At 32.1% G+C, this 17,448-nt stretch overlaps 2 protein-coding genes across 2 annotated transcripts; both read right to left on the bottom strand.

Annotated features, from left to right (window-relative positions):
- Window positions 1–718: 718 nt before the first annotated feature.
- On the bottom strand, window positions 719–5,184 carry LOC11423175 (benzyl alcohol O-benzoyltransferase). Its single transcript, XM_024770282.2, has 2 exons — window positions 4,710–5,184; window positions 719–1,660 (listed from the first exon to the last, which is right to left on the bottom strand). The coding sequence occupies exons 1-2, from the start codon at window positions 5,148–5,150 to the stop codon at window positions 719–721; spliced, it is 1,383 nt and encodes a 460-aa protein (XP_024626050.1). The 5' UTR covers window positions 5,151–5,184.
- A 5,438-nt stretch (window positions 5,185–10,622) lies between these two features.
- Window positions 10,623–15,876, bottom strand: LOC11429609 (benzyl alcohol O-benzoyltransferase). The gene is made up of 3 exons (XM_024770376.2): window positions 15,278–15,876; window positions 12,145–13,027; window positions 10,623–11,508 (listed from the first exon to the last, which is right to left on the bottom strand). Exons 1-3 carry the CDS (start codon window positions 15,716–15,718, stop codon window positions 11,441–11,443), a joined length of 1,392 nt encoding a protein of 463 aa, XP_024626144.2. The 5' UTR covers window positions 15,719–15,876; the 3' UTR covers window positions 10,623–11,440.
- Window positions 15,877–17,448: the final 1,572 nt, after the last annotated feature.

Genomic DNA, 17,448 nt, shown 5'->3' with positions numbered 1-17,448 from the left:
AATAATTAATGTATCTTATTGTAAATATAGACTAAATACATTATTTATACAATGAACAAAAAAGTTAATTGTTTCTTATAATAAAGATCGGAGGGAGTAATAAATTAACATTAGTCCGTCAAATCCTTTTGACACCGTGCAGAGTTCACTTTAATCCGTGAAGAGTTTATGCCGTGAAATTTTTTCCTATTTTCAATTTATCTATTCCATGCATACTTTCTTTTGGGATCGTTAAATTAAATAGGTTGTTAATTTAATCTCATAAAATTGTTTTTAAACGATCATAATTAATTTGATAGAGACAATTTATTATGTTCTTTCTAAAATAAATATTTCCTTTGCAATGACAGAGAACTTATTTATAGAAGAGTGATAAAACTTTTACACAAGTTTCCAACTCTTATTGACTACTGACTACCTACTGTTGAAAGTTTCAACTTATTACAATCATAAACTGGTCTTTTACTTTCATTAGGAAAATATTACATAAATACCCTTTATTCATACATCCCATTGTACACCCCATGTCACAACCACACTTTATCTTCTATTTATATAGGATCCAGATTACCACATATCAGAATTTTATGTGGGTATAAAGGGTGTATTGTCAGATGGGATGGTACATGTATCACCACTCTTTTCATTATATATTGCCATAAGCCAACAAATTTATTTAACTTAATCCCATTTAAATTATCTAATGGAACATCACAAACTATAAGGTGGAGATGACAAAACTAGGCCCAATTGTTGTAGGTTGATTTTGGTTACCAAACATCTTATCTAACTCTTCAGCAAACCTCTTCATAACTTCAGAGGTTAAGAAAATTAGTAATATCAAACCTTCTTCTCCTTCTGCATTCTTATGTGGGATGATAAACGTTGCTCTAGGTAAAGGCCCGGCCACACAATTTACCACCCCACCATACACCGCCTCACCCCATCCAAAATTCACTTCTGCGTACTTAGCACGAGTCAAGTCTGATACAACACAAGATCTTATTGTTGTAAATAAACATCGTTCCTTAATAACCATAAGATCTGCCAAAGAATGCATGTATTCTTCTGTAACTTGAGCTTTTGCTTTTCTTATCAATTCCACTCCATAACCTAAAGGATTTCCACAAAGCTTCCCTGCGGTGGTGACAGCAGCCGGGAAAGCAAAACAGTTACCATAATATCCAACAAGTGGCGAATGGTCAGCCCTAAACCTTGAACGTGCATTAACGATGCACATCATTCGTACTTCTTCATCTGGCTCTAACTGCAATGCTTTTGTACGGCAACACCAAAAACATGCGGTGATAAGATCAAATGTACTGCATTGACGAAGGTGAAATGGAATCAAACGACGAATCTCAGCTATGCGAGTAAGCGTAAAGAAGAAAGAGTGATGGACTATGGTAGCAGCAACATCTTCTTCCTTGTTGATATTTGACGAAAGTATTTGTTCGTATTCATGATGGTTGCAAGTAACACGTGGAGGGTCTCTTGCCATTAGGATCTCTCTGCGCCATACCGGTTGAATGGAAGGTTGATGTGCTCCTCGAGCCATTTCTGCCCAAACATTCATAAATTGTTTCAAACCTGTTGCATCGGCAATTGCATGATTCCAATTTACGCCCACAATAAAACCACCGTACTTGAGACGTGTGACCTGTAATTTTAAATGTAATAGTAGTAAATAATAAAGATAAATATATGTCCTAAATCTAATCCAATCAGTTTTGTATATGTAATGTTGTGTTAACATGTAGAAAGTTCATGTGGTTGTTTAATTGTAGTTATTAATTTGTGTTTTCTTCTATGAACATTGAAAAAAGACAAGTATATTGTTTAGTCTGAGACTGTGAAGCCCGGATATGTAGTACGGGTGCTGGTACGATATGATACAAATATACGGATACATAGAAATTTTAAAATTTAGGAGATAATGCTGCTACGATACGTTAACAAAAAATTTCTACTAAAACTTACATGCATGTAAAATACTTGAAAAAACATTGATTACTCTTCGTTACTATATAACCATGAAAGTCACAATTTACACAAAGAGCACTGCTCCAATGCATGACCATAGATTGGCACGAATGTATGCGTGGTTTCGCTTAATTTGTTTAAATCAATTTTTAATTAAAATGATTTTTTAAAATTGGAAGAGTGTATTGTGGAATACACTGGTCGTGTGTATTTCACGACGGCAAATGTCGTGCGGCTAAACATTTTCCTTACACAAAATAATGCATGTGATAATATAAAAAATGTGAAGTTTTTGTATAAATAATTTTCTATTTTCACTCATATATTAGGATATCAACAAATGCTTCAATAAAAGAATTCAAAACAAAGTTTGATTAATGTTGATTGATTGAGTATATATATAGACAATTTCTATAATACACTCGAAAAATTTGAGGGTATCGGTGCACCTATATATATAGCGCATATCAAGTGTGAAACTTTTTATTGTGAGAGATGAGAGGAGCTTTTAACAACCTTTGGATCAAAATTAATGGCTTATATTAAACCTCTTAATTTAAGTCACACGCTTTAATATTTTCTTTGTTTCCCATCGTATCTTCATGTCCAGAGTTCCTCATCTCCTTCGCAATGGTGACCCATATATTAGTTTGAAGAAAGGTTGTGATTGTTAATTCATGGATTAACAATCTCACGAGTTTTGTGTGTAGCTTTTCTCATTTGTTAATTTGCACAATATTCATGGATTAACAATCTCATTTGTATTTGTATTGAATTCAATATATTTCGATTCCCCTTATGTTAGTTTGAAGAAAGGTTGCAAATTGTAAACCATATAGCCAACAAATTGCAATCTTCGAATATAACAAGTAACCGAATATGAACAGTCACCTTTGTTTTGTGGGTAGCAGAAAGGGTTTGACAAATTGTTTTGCAATCTTTGAAGAACCGTTACCGTTTCGAACGTTGTTGGTTGATAACGGAAAATCTCCTTTGTTTTATGGGTATCAGAAAGGGTTTTGACAAATTGTCTAGTATCCATGGAATCGATATATATATATATATATATATATATATATATATATATATATACATCTCTATTGAATTTTCACAACACAATCTCACTTTTTTACCATTCGTTCTTCTTCTAAGTATATTTTATAAATATATGTGTGTATCTCTCGAGTATCCTATAAATATCCAATAAATTAATTCTGATCGTGGATTATTATCTACGAGTATCCGCAGAGTATCGAGATCTGATACGTATCTGATGCGAGTACGTCTTCATATTTGAAGTATTCGGGCTTCATTAGTATGAGATTAACGTTTTATGGCGCTCATGCGACCATAAATCATAATTAATTTATGAAGATTATTAGAAAAACATCCTCTAACACACTCTTCTAAACTCATACTCGACTAGTTGAATTTCAAATTAAAATGATTTTTCCATTTTAAAAGAGATTAAAATTTAAATATGTATATGATAAAATAAAAGCTAAATTACACGTCTAGTTGTCCCTTAATTAATTTTTTAATTTTATTATGATCTCAAAACTAATATTTCTTACGTTTTGTTTCCTCAAATATGTTTTCGTCGGCCAACCAATTGGTCCTCTCCCCATTAATTAAGGAACCAAAACTAAAAAATATTAGTTATGAGACCAAAAGAAAAGTATGAGATTAGTTAAGGAACTGGATATTTAATTTAGCCTAAAATAAAATTATATGTGTATTATTTCAAGGGAAATGTATATCTATATTAAACATTCCCTAAAAAATTAATGTATTAAACATAGTATATGAATAATTTTTTATATAATTTTCTTTGTAGAAAAAATATGACTAATTTTTTATATAATTTTCTTTGAAAGAAAATGTTGTTTATAGCGAAAATAATCTCATAATTTCACGACCCTGCGCTTTCGCCTGTTTCTCTATTTTTGCTAACCGCCTCTAAATGGATTGTTTTATTTTTGTTTGTTACCAAAGAAGTTTCACGTTTGTGATATATAGCACAGCCCTTATTTGAATTGATGGAGAAAACTTGAACCGTACGCTCTCTACCCGTAGGTTTTGTTTGGGAGTTTGGATGGGAGGGGAGGGGAGGGTTTTTGAAAAAAAGGGAGGAGCAAATGGAAGAAATAGAAGACATTTGGAGGAGAGGGCTTTGGAGGTTAATTTTTTACTTATAATAAAAAATCCCCCTCATTTGGGGGAACTCAAAAATTATATTGGGGGAGGATTTTGGGGGGTTATGGAAGGTTTATATGAATTTTTCAAATCCAATCTATGTTATTATAATATTCTTAAAATTAAAAGTATATTAATCATAAGTATTAGTTTATCATTCTCTAAAAAACTGTTCTTTCAAAAAATGTGAATTTTTTTGTACATTTTTCTATATATTTTCAACCCCCCAAAGCCCTCACTTCCCTTCCCCTCCAAACTCCCAAACAAAGCTTTAATGAATTTTTTGTAAAAATCGGTTCGAGTAGATTCAGTTGCCATGCCTTCCATCTACTATTTTTAGATAAAAATTAACCTATTCTCTAAATTTGTAGACATTATTATTAATAACATAATATCTTTTTTTAAAGGAAATAAAATAATATTAAGGAAAATTTAAAATTTAAAAGTGAGGTGTGTAATATTGTCTGAGTCACAACTTCATGGACAAGGCCTGCAAAACATTAAGGTTGAAAGAATTAACATAATTGGACCTGTATAAGCAGAATGGGATGATCAATAATTTGGTTTGTGCCTGGAACATCGTATATGAGTTCTTGGAAGCAAGGGAATGGGGGATGCAGTGCATCACCAAATTCATCAAGTGTAACATCAGTTTCAGCTTCAATGAACATGACTCCCTCACCGGTACAATCCACCATCAACTTGTCCCTAGCTCCCTCCCTAATTCTTCCCGCAAGTGGATAATAATAAACAAGTGTTTGTGAGAGTGCACGTTTAAGAACCTTAGCAGGGTCTTTCTCTATCATTGATGGTTCATGACGATAGATAAATATGATAGGCATATTGAAACGCAAGCATTCTTGATCATCTATGTCAGATAATAGTTTAACTTCGCGAGGAGTGGGTGCAGCTGGTGGCACCAACTCTGGTTGGCACCTCCGCACTGTGAACAACAATGGTGATGAAGTCATGATATACAAAACTATATATAAGAGTTAATATGTGTCGTGTTTCTTTTGAGTGAGTTATACACTGATTGCGTTAATTTATAAATGGAGTTTTTGAAAATGATACGTACAACTGAACTATCATGGCCACAAAAATTTAGAAATTGAAGAATCTAAGGACCATGTTTATTGAACATATAGTTTTCAACCAAACACGCGTTTTTGTTGGGAAAACCTGCACTGAAAAATTACCATGCATGGCCACAACAAATGAAAAGTTTAAAATCTAAGGACCATTACAAAAGTGCTTCTTATCTTGTATTGTACTACTAGAGGAAACTTTCTTTTAGCATAAAAAATCATGCCCCTTCTTTATTTTTCGATTGGAGTGGGTTAGTTTAGTTTCTTCAAAAAATAAAATTTAAAAGAAAGTTTCGTCTATCAATTGCTTTCAAAATCTAGTATGCATAATATAAAAATAAAATATTTGATACTCGAAGTCATGATTTGATGGATTTTTCTTGCTACGTGTCGCGAGTGTGTCATCCACTTGGATGTTTATATATGCGGTTACCGTGCTACATCATACCTCTTAACGGCACAACGTAACGGAAGGGACAAAATGCTCGATCTCGTTCATTTTCAGACGACATAATGTCGACAACTACAATTTTAAGGGATGAAATGACTATTTACTCAAATATTTTATATAAAACTTAATGATATGTACAAACTTTTGGTCTGTCATGGCCACAAAAATTATAAAAACATAAAAAAAATTAAGAACCCAGGGACCATTTGATATAAATTGCACCTTATTTTGTATGCTAAATAAGATATTGTTTCCTTAACTTATTTACCATTTCATTTCGGTCATATAATTTTTTCTTTAAGTAGCCCACAAAAATTGGTACCAGAGATAATCGAATCTGAGACTTTGAGAAGAAATACACTCCAAGAACCCAAGCTAACAACACCAGACCAACCCAAGTGGGTTGGTCGTATAATTAATTAATTATTTTTTCTTATATAGATCCCTTAAATGCACTTCCGCTAGTCAAGATAATCTCATTTTGAAAATTTTAATTTCAAATGTTTAAGGTGAACCAACATTGTAGGTGGTCAACCAAACACTACAAGAAATAAATGGATTTCCGGCTGAAAAAAGCACGCAGAAAGGAAAAAAAAAAAAAAAAAACACTCAATGGACCAATTGCCTCAGACATTGATCATGCAGAAAAATAACCATTGCAATGCGCGCGAGATTAACAAACGGAGACAAAGCCCAAATGTGAAACGAAACTGTAGTCGCGCCGAGAACTGAAAATTAATGATACAACAAAGCAAACGTGAATATGCAGTCACGCCCATATCTTAAAAACAAAACTACAATCACAATATTGTTTTTTATTCGCAAAGTCAAAATGCCTTACCACTACAATTTCGAGGGGCAAAATCATGACTATTTTCTCAAAGAAAAAAAACATTAGAAAAATTTATTATATGTAGAAACATGAGTCTATCATGACTACAAAAGTTATAAAAATTAATTCAAAAATTAAAAATCTAACATAGTACCTTATAAGCCTACTACTAAACATATCAAAATTTATGAAAGTATTTTCTTCTTCAAAAAAAAAAAAAAAACTTATGAAAATACACTAACAGTTGTAGTCTATTAATGTACTATTATTGTGGATGTTCAAAGCATAGTACACTAATAGTAGAAGTTTATTAATGTGCTACCGTTGTGGATGCTCGGAGCATAGTACTTGTATAAGCCTCTTTAAAAGCTTATTTTACATCAAGACCTAAGAATATCTATAAACCTACTACTAAACATATCAAAACTTATGAATATCTAAAGCATACGAATAGATCTGCTACTAAATAACGAAATCTTACGAAGATTTAATCACACTAATAATATCTGCTAATAAATAACCAAATAATATGACGACTTGAGATTATGGAAAAAAAACTTAACAATATCAATAATAGAAGATATATTCCTTCAAAAAAAATAAAAGGGTTAAATATGTTTTTGGTCCCTATAAATATATCAACTTTTCGTTTTAGTCTCTCTAAAATTTTCAATCACTACTTTTGGTCCCTATTTTTAAGTAAATTTTTGTATTTTTTAATGAAATTGTACAGAAATGTATGGAATATTGTAAAAATCACTCCAAAAATATTAGAATTTTTAACGAAACATGAATTAAATATGAACTTTTTACCACCAAAAATATAAAAATTCATATTTAATTCATGTTTTGGTCAAAAATTCTAAATTTTTTTGGGAGAGATCATTATAATATTATACATTTTTGTCCAAAATTTTATCTAAAAATATGAATTCTACATATGAGTTTACTTTAAACGAGGGTCCAAAAGTGAAGATTGAAAATTTTATATGGACTAAAAGTTGAAGGAAAATTTTAGAGGGACTAAACAAAAAATTTGGTATATTTATAGGGACTTAATATGCTTTTTTGTAAGTCTCTGCTTGATAGGTTGGCCTGAGGGATTTAATATGCTTTTTTTGTAAATCTCTGCTTGACCTATTTAATTAAATAGACTTTATAAAATGTTTGAGTTTGAATTTTTATTAAACGAGTTAGACCGAACCATACTTTAAATATGTTAGGTTGTAGGCTTCTATCGTACGGCGTGACCTCTTTCCACCGCAAGATAACATAAAGCATGCTTACCATTTGAATTTTATATAAATTGTACCATATCTTCAATTATTAAACTAGTACTCTCTCATTTTAGTGCGCATTAGCCAATTGCACACAGATTAAAGAATGAAATGGAATAACCATTAAACATAACAATTTTACTAAACTGCCCTTGTTTTATATGAAAAAGACAAACATAAAATTGCATTGAAAATTGTGTGAGGAAAAAGTTGAAGTATTTATTGAAGGTCAAATGCATCTAAATGTCCTTTAAGTTTTTCATTTTTCCCAAAGTCGTCATTTAAGTTTCAAAATTCTAAAACAAATCCTTTTAGTTTTTGAATCGTTTCAAACAAGTCCTATTGTAGATAACATAGTTGGTAATTGCTTCCTTGAACTCATCTTTGGTACCGAATCTGGCTCCTAACACCCACTTAAAATTAGTCATCTTTTTAGGCATGACAAATGATGGATAATGCTCTTTGTTGCTATCATCTAAATCATCACCATCATCCTCTAAAAGGACTTGTTTGAAACGATTCAAAAACTAAAAAGACTTGTTTGAGACTTTTGAAACTTAAAGGACTTGCTTGAGACTTTTGAAACTTAAAGACGACTTTGGGAAAAATGAAAAACTTAAAGGACATTTAGATGCATTTGACCTTTATTGAAAGTAAAGTTGGAAGAAAAAAAACTAAAGTTGTATTGGAAATCTAGAGTGTCATTCATTTTAAAATATTTTTTTTTGCTAAAACGACACTCATTTTAAAATGGAGGTATCTAGAAAGCTCACGTTTTTCTTCAAAAAAATAATAAAAAAGCTCACGTTTTTGTTTTTTTGGGAAAACCTGCACCGAAAATATAAGGAAAATGTGTATGACCCGCAGTTATTTTGAGCAAGTCTCACATTATGAATTCATTTTCTATTTTTTTTTCGGAAAATTCACATTATGAATTCATGAAGGACATCATCACATGGAATGGGGCAACAAAATTCTAAGTCGTCATTTCGTACTATGTCTTTTTGTGAGCACCAATAGATTCATGACGCCTTGTTACTGTGTCAGTCCTGAAATTAATATTAGCACATAAGATTCTCTCAGTTTCCTCCGTTTTAAAAGATAAAGATGAGTTAAAATCCTTTTCATTTATGTCATTTTTCATTTGTTTTATTTGGAGTGATAAAAATACATAAAAAAGTTAAGATCCTCTTCATTTGTCTCTTTCTCTAATTCTTCAATTTGGAGAGATAAAGACATAAAATATAATTCATGATGGTGGGACCATCAATTTTTTGTGTCTATCTCTCTCCAAATTGCAAACTCCATTTATTTTGCTAAATGGAGAGGATCTTCATCGACATAAAAACTAGAAAAATAATTAATGACGGTATGACTCACTCAATGGTATGACCCACAATCTTTTTTTTTTTTTTTTGTATGTATCTCTATCTAAATGACATTCTTCATTTATTTTTATAAATGGAGAGGATCTTTACTCGATAAAGACACAAAAAATTGAGTCAATATCCTCTCCATTATACCATTTGAAGAGGTATAAACACACAAAGTTTTGGAAAAAGAAAAAAATTAATGATGGTGGGACCCACGTCCTATTTTTTGTGTCTATCTCTTTCTAAATGTCATTCTCAATTTATTTTCACAAATGGAGAGGATATGTACTTTATCCAAGTAAAGATCCTCTCTATTTGTTTAAAATAAATGGATAATGCCATTTGGTAAGATATAGAAACAAAAAAGTAGGTAGTGGATCATACCACTAAGTGAGTCCCACGGGTTAGGATCCTCTCTATTTGATAAAATAAATGGAATTACACAATTTAGAGATAGATAGACACATAAATAGATAATAGGCCCTACCATCATTAATTATTTTTTGCTTTTTCTAATATTTTTTTGAGTCTATATCTCTCCAAATGAAGAAATGGAGAGGATACAAAATGGAGAAGATCTTAACTCGAGTCCCACCACTATTAATTACTTTCAATTTTCTTTGTGTCTTTATCTTTTCAAATGGTTGAAATGGAGAAACTAATAAATGGAGAGAATCTTAACCCAAAATATCCACTATCTCTTTATCTGTCTATCTCTTTTCAAATTGTATACTTCATTTTTTTTAATAAATGAAGATGATCTTAACTCGTAGCGACGATAGTGTAATTTATAGGATTTGTACTTAATGCGGCAATTACGTTGTCACGCGTGTTAGGCTTGTCCAATCTTAAATTCATTTTTTTCCCAATAATAATCTAAAATTCCTGATTGGGATTGTGTATAGCTAATTTTTTGTTAAGTGAAATACTAACACATGTCTAAAGGTATTGGTTAAGAAGTTTAAAATAAGGACTTTATCTAAAAAATTGTGCATTTAATATTGAAACAGCAAAAAATAATTTTTTCTATCTGAATTTCATCAATTATTTTTAATTTGAATACTTTCGTCATTTGTTAGCATGATTTTTTTTAACTTGTAATATAAACTATCAGATCTAGATTGTGTTATTTATATTTATTTGTACTATATATTGATGATATATAGCAAATAGAAAATTACACATGAAAGACAAGTCGAGAATAAACTGGATAGTTGGTCCTTTATAATTGCAAAACTGCATGTTTATTGAACAACATGTAATCAAATTTTCAATTCATACTATATGTAAACTCTTCTTCCCAACAAATCTGTTTCCAACCGTCGAAGCCACTGCAACTGTTGTTCCCATTGTAGCCCAATAATTTTTTTGGAGATCATGATTTCGAGCAGAGCAGAAATCGTTATGTATTACTGAGACAGATTGTCGATCTCATCGATCTTTGTCGACGCCATACCAAGAGGGAAAACGCAACCCAAATCTGGGTGAATCAGATGCAAAAGAACACAATATGGTGGCACTGTAGAGATCGGTGTTCACACTCCATGCGAAAGAAATCAAATGGAGTATGCCAAAATAAAATAGATTTTTTTTGTATTAGAACTATTTGCATGTGTTTGATTGATAACGAGATTCACCTTATTCAATTGCAATTTGGAGGATTTATATGGTTTCTCACTCAATTTCAAAATTTTGATTTTATTGTAGCAAGTTTGTAATTTTAGTTGTTAATGGGGTTTCACTATTTTATTTCGAAATTTTGAGGGGTCGATTAATTCAAGAGAAGCATTCAAGTGTGTAGTGTGCAGTTTTTTTTTATATTTGAATTAAAACTCAAAAAGGGCGGATGAAGGAAAAACATGAACGTTTGGCGAAATACTTGAATTAGGGTCGTTTGGCAAGTTTGAATTACCCCATTTCACAGGTAAGCTAATTGTTGTAGTTGGAATGCATCTTACCCTAATTAATGACGATCTTTTGGCGGAATCAAATTGTTGATGATATTTTTAGTTAATCTCAGCAACGTTACCCGCATATCGATCCACTGGAACATGTTGTGCTCCCAAAACATGCTCGTCACGTTTTCGTCGTTCTTTAACTCCACCCAAGTGAATGATACTCTCCCCTCGTCGAGCGCTGGACGTTTATACGAACGTATTCCACCCTCCTTGCGTCTCTGGGGTTGAATTCATTCAGTTGATCCTTGAGACCTCTTAACGTTACATCAAGGCACCGAACCTTCAACCTCTGAGGTTCCCCGCCGTTGAATTCTGCATGAACGTCGATCCACCCGGCCATTGCTTCAAATCTACACAATAAGAAATTTAACACAATCAATGAAAAAACTCATTCCAACATTTTATCAAACACTTGGAGTGCAAATTATACATAAACCCTAAAAATGATAACTACAACATAAACATGCAAACATCTAGATAATTAAGCAATATTACTCATTTGCATGTAATATTGTATCATATCTTGCAAAAAAAATCAAAATTTAAACAAACCCTAAATCTAAAAAAATTCTCTAAAACTCAAAACAACAACATAAACATGCAAACATCTAAACATTTAAGCAACACAAGTCATTTACATGCAAACATTGTATGATTTCTTGCCAAAAACACCAAAATTTAAACAAACTCTAAATCTAAAAAATTTCTAATTTAAAAGAAAGAATCTAACATATAAACATAAAAGGTTAATGGTATTTGATCATGAAAATACACTCATTTTTGTTTAAAAGGTTATACTAGGTCCAAATTTATATTTTGTTCAAAATTTGAACTAAATACACTCATTTTTGTTGACTCAACTTTTACTTACACAACTTTTACTTCAATTTGAGACAAGAATGAGTACTTGGAACATCACAAACGACAAACAAAAAGATAAACATGACAAAACTAGGAACCACTTGCTTTAGGTTAATTTTGTTTACCAAGCATCTCATCTAACTCTTTAGCAAACCTCTTCATAGCTTCAAAGGACAAACAAACTAGTAATATGAAACCTTCTTCTCCTTCTACATTCTTATGTGGGATGATATAGGCTGCTCCAGGAAAAGGCCCAGCCCCACTTTTTGCAGCTCCACCATACACGGCCTCACCCCATCCAAAATCCACTTCTCTTAACTTTATACGAGTTACATCTGAAACAACACAAGACCTTATAGTTGTAAATAAACACCGCTCTTTAATAACCATAAGATCTGCTACAGAATGCATATATTCCTCTGTAACTTCAGCTTTTAATTTTCTTACCAACTCCACAGCATAACCTAATGAGTTTCCACAAAGCTTCCCTGCAGTGGTGACGGCCGCCGGGTAAGCAAAACAATTACCGTAGTATCCAACAAGTGGCGAATTGTTAGCATTAAACCTCGAACGTGCATTGACAATACACATCATTCGTATCTCGTCATCTGCCTCTAACTGCAATGCTTTTGTGCGACAACACCAAAAACATGAAGTGATAAGATCGAATGTGGTACAATGGCGAAGGTGAAATGGAACCAAGAGACGAAGCACAACAATGTCTGAAGTCCTAAAGAAGAAAGATTGATGAACTAGGGTTGTGGTATCTTCTTCCTTGATTGTATTTGACGAAAAAATTTGTTCGTATTCATGATGGTTGCATGTAATGTGTGGTGGGTCTCTTGCCATTAGAATCTCCCTATTCCATACAGGTTGAATGGAAGGTTTATGTGCTCCTCGAGCCATTTCTGCCCAGGCATTCATAAATAGTTTCAAACCAGCTCCATCGCTCATTGTATGGTTCAAATACACGACTAGTATGAAACTGCCGCACTTGAGACGTGTGACCTGTCATATTTTAAATCTAATATCAAGATATATGTTATAGAAGTAAATTTATTTATACTATATATATATAAATATAATGGATTTTGGGCTGGTCTAATTATAAACAGAACGAATTTTCTTATAATAATATTTTTTTTGTTGGTGTCATAAAAAAATACAAGAATTTATATTAAATTTTTTATATTGCTGGTGTCTTTTTTCTTGACAAATATTGTAGGTGTCATTGTAAAAGATAAACATAATTTATTGGGTTTGTTTCAATTTACAATTCATAAATATCTAATCTCTACACTATTAAAAAAAAATCCTAATTTCATGAAAATCATTGTTCATAATTTACATGTATTAGCGCAATAATAAGAACAAAAAGACAAGCACGTGAGTGTCCGTCTTTTTTGCTGGTATATACAACAAAAAAAAATGAGCGGAAGACGCAATAAGCTGCGTCACTAAGCCTTTCTAGATGACAAAATTAATCATCGTAATACCCAACATTCATGAACTTAGAAAACATAATATTGTTATGCATGTTGATCAATTGCCAAAATATGTTTTCTCATGTTTTGTATATATATATATATATATAGGGGGCTGGTAACTTGCACCCACCTAAAAACACTAATCACGTGTTTGTTTCGAGGTTAAGAATGACATTCCCGGGAATACATGGCTAGGGAATGATTATACCCATGTTTGTTATGAGGTTGAGAAAAAAATATTCCTGGGTATAAAGGTTCCTGGGAATGGAGTAACCTCCCATAACTTCCATTATTCCCATGAATTTATTCCCATGTAAAGAGATGGGAATGTGCATTCCCATGATATTATGCATAGATTTTAAAAAAAAAATTGTAACTTCCAATTTTTTTCCAGGAATGTCAAGTTATTTTCCAAACACTTTTTTTAACAAATACCCAAGAATCAAATTTTCATATTTTCATTCCCGGATATGTTATTCCTGAGAATAATTTGTGTTTCCCAAAAACAAACCCCCCTAAGGTGCAAGTTAGCAAGCTACACCTACTAATTATTTACCAAAAAGCTCATTTGTCATTATTCAAATCAATTTTAAATAGAAGGATAGTTTTGTAAATTTAGTTAATTAAAAAAAAAATGAAACATGCTGTAACCGTTTTTCCAACAACTTTGAATCCATTTATTTTCCATTTACCTGTTGTGTTAAATTACTCTAGTTTTTCATGGTTTTATTTTTCCCTTCCTTAGAAAATATACTATAAAACAAAGAAACATGGCTTGTAAAATAACAACTTCTCATGTTTTGTATATTGTAACCATTCAGTTTAGCAAGTGTAATTAACCTAGAAAATTGATGTGATTTTGCTTGTATTTCAGTTGAGTTTTTAATTGTTTTAAAAATTTTGAGTTGCCTAAACATCCTCTAAAAAAAATTGCATAAACATCAAAACAAAATACTCATCACTTTTCATTATATTTAACCATTTTTAATTTATAATTTTATTTTAACTTATAATTTTCAATAAATTTAATTATTTAATCTTAATTCAAATTTTAAAAATTATATTTTATTTCTCTTTTTACACACGTAGTCTCTCCCATGTTAATTTCCATAACTTTTTTTACAAAACTATATTTTTATATAGAAAAATTATCTCAACAAACTACACCAAATTTAAATGACTTATACATTTTAAGATATTATATTTGGCTTGTTCAAAAAAAAAGATATTATATTTGGATCCAAATTTTTTATATAGGGTTTAATTAGTTAATACTTTTTTATAATGTAGTATTCCATTTCAAAAAATTTGTGGAGCCCTCGTGTTGTGTGTGTGGCTCCGTCATTTAAAAGGTGTACTCTTTTTTTTTTTTTTGGAGCAACTCATCTTTAAGCAACTCTTAGAGGTCATCTTTTGTTAGATGTTAGGGTTTTTTTGGCTCCATGCATCTATAACAACATAAAATTGGATATACGATTTTTTGTGGGCTGAATTTTCATTATTTTAGTTGTACTCTTAAACAAATTTATTTTTAAAAATGCTATATTGTTGATATTTAAAAGTCTCAAACGTAAAAATTCAGATATATTAAATCTCATATCAAGATATATGTTTGTAAACTATTCAGTTTAGCATACGTAATTAACATAGAAAGTTCAAGTTCAAGGGAGTATATGCTTATTATTCAAGAAAAAAAGTGAGTACGTAAAAATTATTGGAATGCGATAATTGAAACGTAGGCCTTCTTGATCATCTACTAGCGTAACTTTACCTGTATGAGTCGAATGGGACGGTCAATAATTAGTTCCGATCCTGGAACATCGTATAGAAGTTCTTCGAAGCATGGGAGTGGGGGATGCAAAGCGTCACCGAATTCATCAAGGGTTACATCAGCTTCAGCTTCAACGAACATAACTCCCTCGCCAGTACAATCGACCATCAACTTGCGTCCAGCACCCTCCCTAATCCTTCCTGCAAATGGATAGTAATAAACAAGTGCTTGTGAGAGTGCATGTCTAAGAACTTTAACAGGATCTTTTTCTTTCATTGACGGTTCATGACGATAGATAAACATCATAGGAATATTGAAACGTAAGCCTTCTTGGTCATCTATGTCAGACAATAGTTTAACTTCGCGAGGAGTGGGTGCAGCTGGTGGCACCAACTCTGGTTGGCTCCTCCGCACTGTGAACAATAATGGTGCTGAAGTCATGATATGATATGAGAAAATAAGTGTTGTGTGAGTTAATAAATGACTTGTGTACGTAAACCTGAAGTCTGTGGTGACCACAAAAATACAGAAATTGAAAAGATAAGGACTATGTAAGCATGTGATATAAACTTCACGCCCCTTATTGTGTCGTTGCCGAACAACTTGGATTTTTTTTTTTGGGTGATGAATATTATTGGGAAAACTTGCACATGAAATAATTAAAGGAAAATTAAATAGACAGTGAAACATTACGAATTCATGGACACGTGGAATAGGACAGAAGCTGTTGAAATTTGGCTTCAAATTTGTGGTTTGGAAGAATAGAGAAATCGTGACACGATTTTGGCATCGTGACACGATTTTGTAATGTCGTGAGCTGGTTTGTAGGGTGTCAAATCGTGGCACAATTGTGTGAAATCGTGACACGATTTTCAAACTTGCTGGTTAAGTTTTCAGGATAAGGTTGGTCGTATCTTGGGTCGTACGTATCAATCTTGACACGATTTGGAAAACGTGGCACGATTTTATCAGCTGAAGACTGCTATATAAGTGTTCTTGAAGAGAGAGAAACTTGGATTATAAAGGAGGTAACTTTAGGGTTGAGTGTCTTTGTAGTGAGAATCTCTTCGGTTGGGAAACATTGTAAATACCTTGGGTAGTGAGATTTCACCATTGGAAGGATCAAAAGCTTCCTTTTGTGTCTTCTATTTAGGGTTCATTATTGAGAGAGTGGGAAACACAAATGGATAGAAATTAGGTCTTGTTCTTGTGTAAGCTTGCAAGCTATTTTCTTATAACACTTTCATCATAGTGGATTGGAGAGCTGCTCTCCCCCATATTAGGTCATATTGGACCGAACTGGGTCAACAATCTTTTGGTGTGTTTGTTTCTTATTTCATTGCTTATCTTTATTCTTTGTTTATGCTTGTGGTGTTGCTCTACACTAGACTAGGTCTATTTTTGTTTTTGTTGCTTGGAGACACTTTACACATTGATTACCACTTCCTTTGCTCCACGCATCTTTGTTTTTCATTGGTGTGATTATCAACCGGAACTCACAACAGAAGTCTAACTTGAATGGAGTTAGTATCGGAATCTAACTTGACAGGATTTAGTTACGGAATCTATACATATCAACCAATGTAAATGTAGGAACGAGGTGAACGTGGTGTGAGATCAAAAGATTTTTTTTAAGAGGGTGTGGTGTGGAATGAAAAGATGGGCATAGACAAAAGAACTTGCATTATTTTGGTACCAAAAAATAAATTTGGCCACAAAAATAAAATAAATAAAAAATCTTAGAAGTTAGGACCATGCGAACATGTGATATATCATATCCCTTGTCTAGTTCATCTTTCAAAAAAAAATCCCTTGTCTTGTTCAAGTAGGTTCGTTTTCACTTTTTTGGAGAAAATCTGCTTGTATGGGCAATTAAAGGGAAACGTGTATTTTCTTTTTTATCATTATCATTATCATCATACAAAAAAAGGAAAGGAAAATGTGTATCATCTATTCAAAAGAGTCGTGTTATACATTGCGAGAAAAGCATCGCAAATGTTTCACAGCTTTGATACCAACCGAAAGATTAAAAAAAAAAAAAAAAAAGAACAATGCAATTTCTCTTCATATAAATGGGCAAGTTCTACTGTACACCCAACAACATATTTGAGTGTACCGGTACACAGGGCCGGCCCATAGCCCGTCGGGGCTGGGCGACGACACTGGGCCTC

The sequence above is a fragment of the Medicago truncatula genome, chromosome 7, assembly GCF_003473485.1.
Source record: "Medicago truncatula cultivar Jemalong A17 chromosome 7, MtrunA17r5.0-ANR, whole genome shotgun sequence".
Classification (NCBI taxonomy): domain Eukaryota; kingdom Viridiplantae; phylum Streptophyta; class Magnoliopsida; order Fabales; family Fabaceae; genus Medicago; species Medicago truncatula.
The sequence above is the reverse complement of the archived record's forward strand: the minus strand, read 5'-3'. Positions and strand labels throughout refer to the sequence as shown.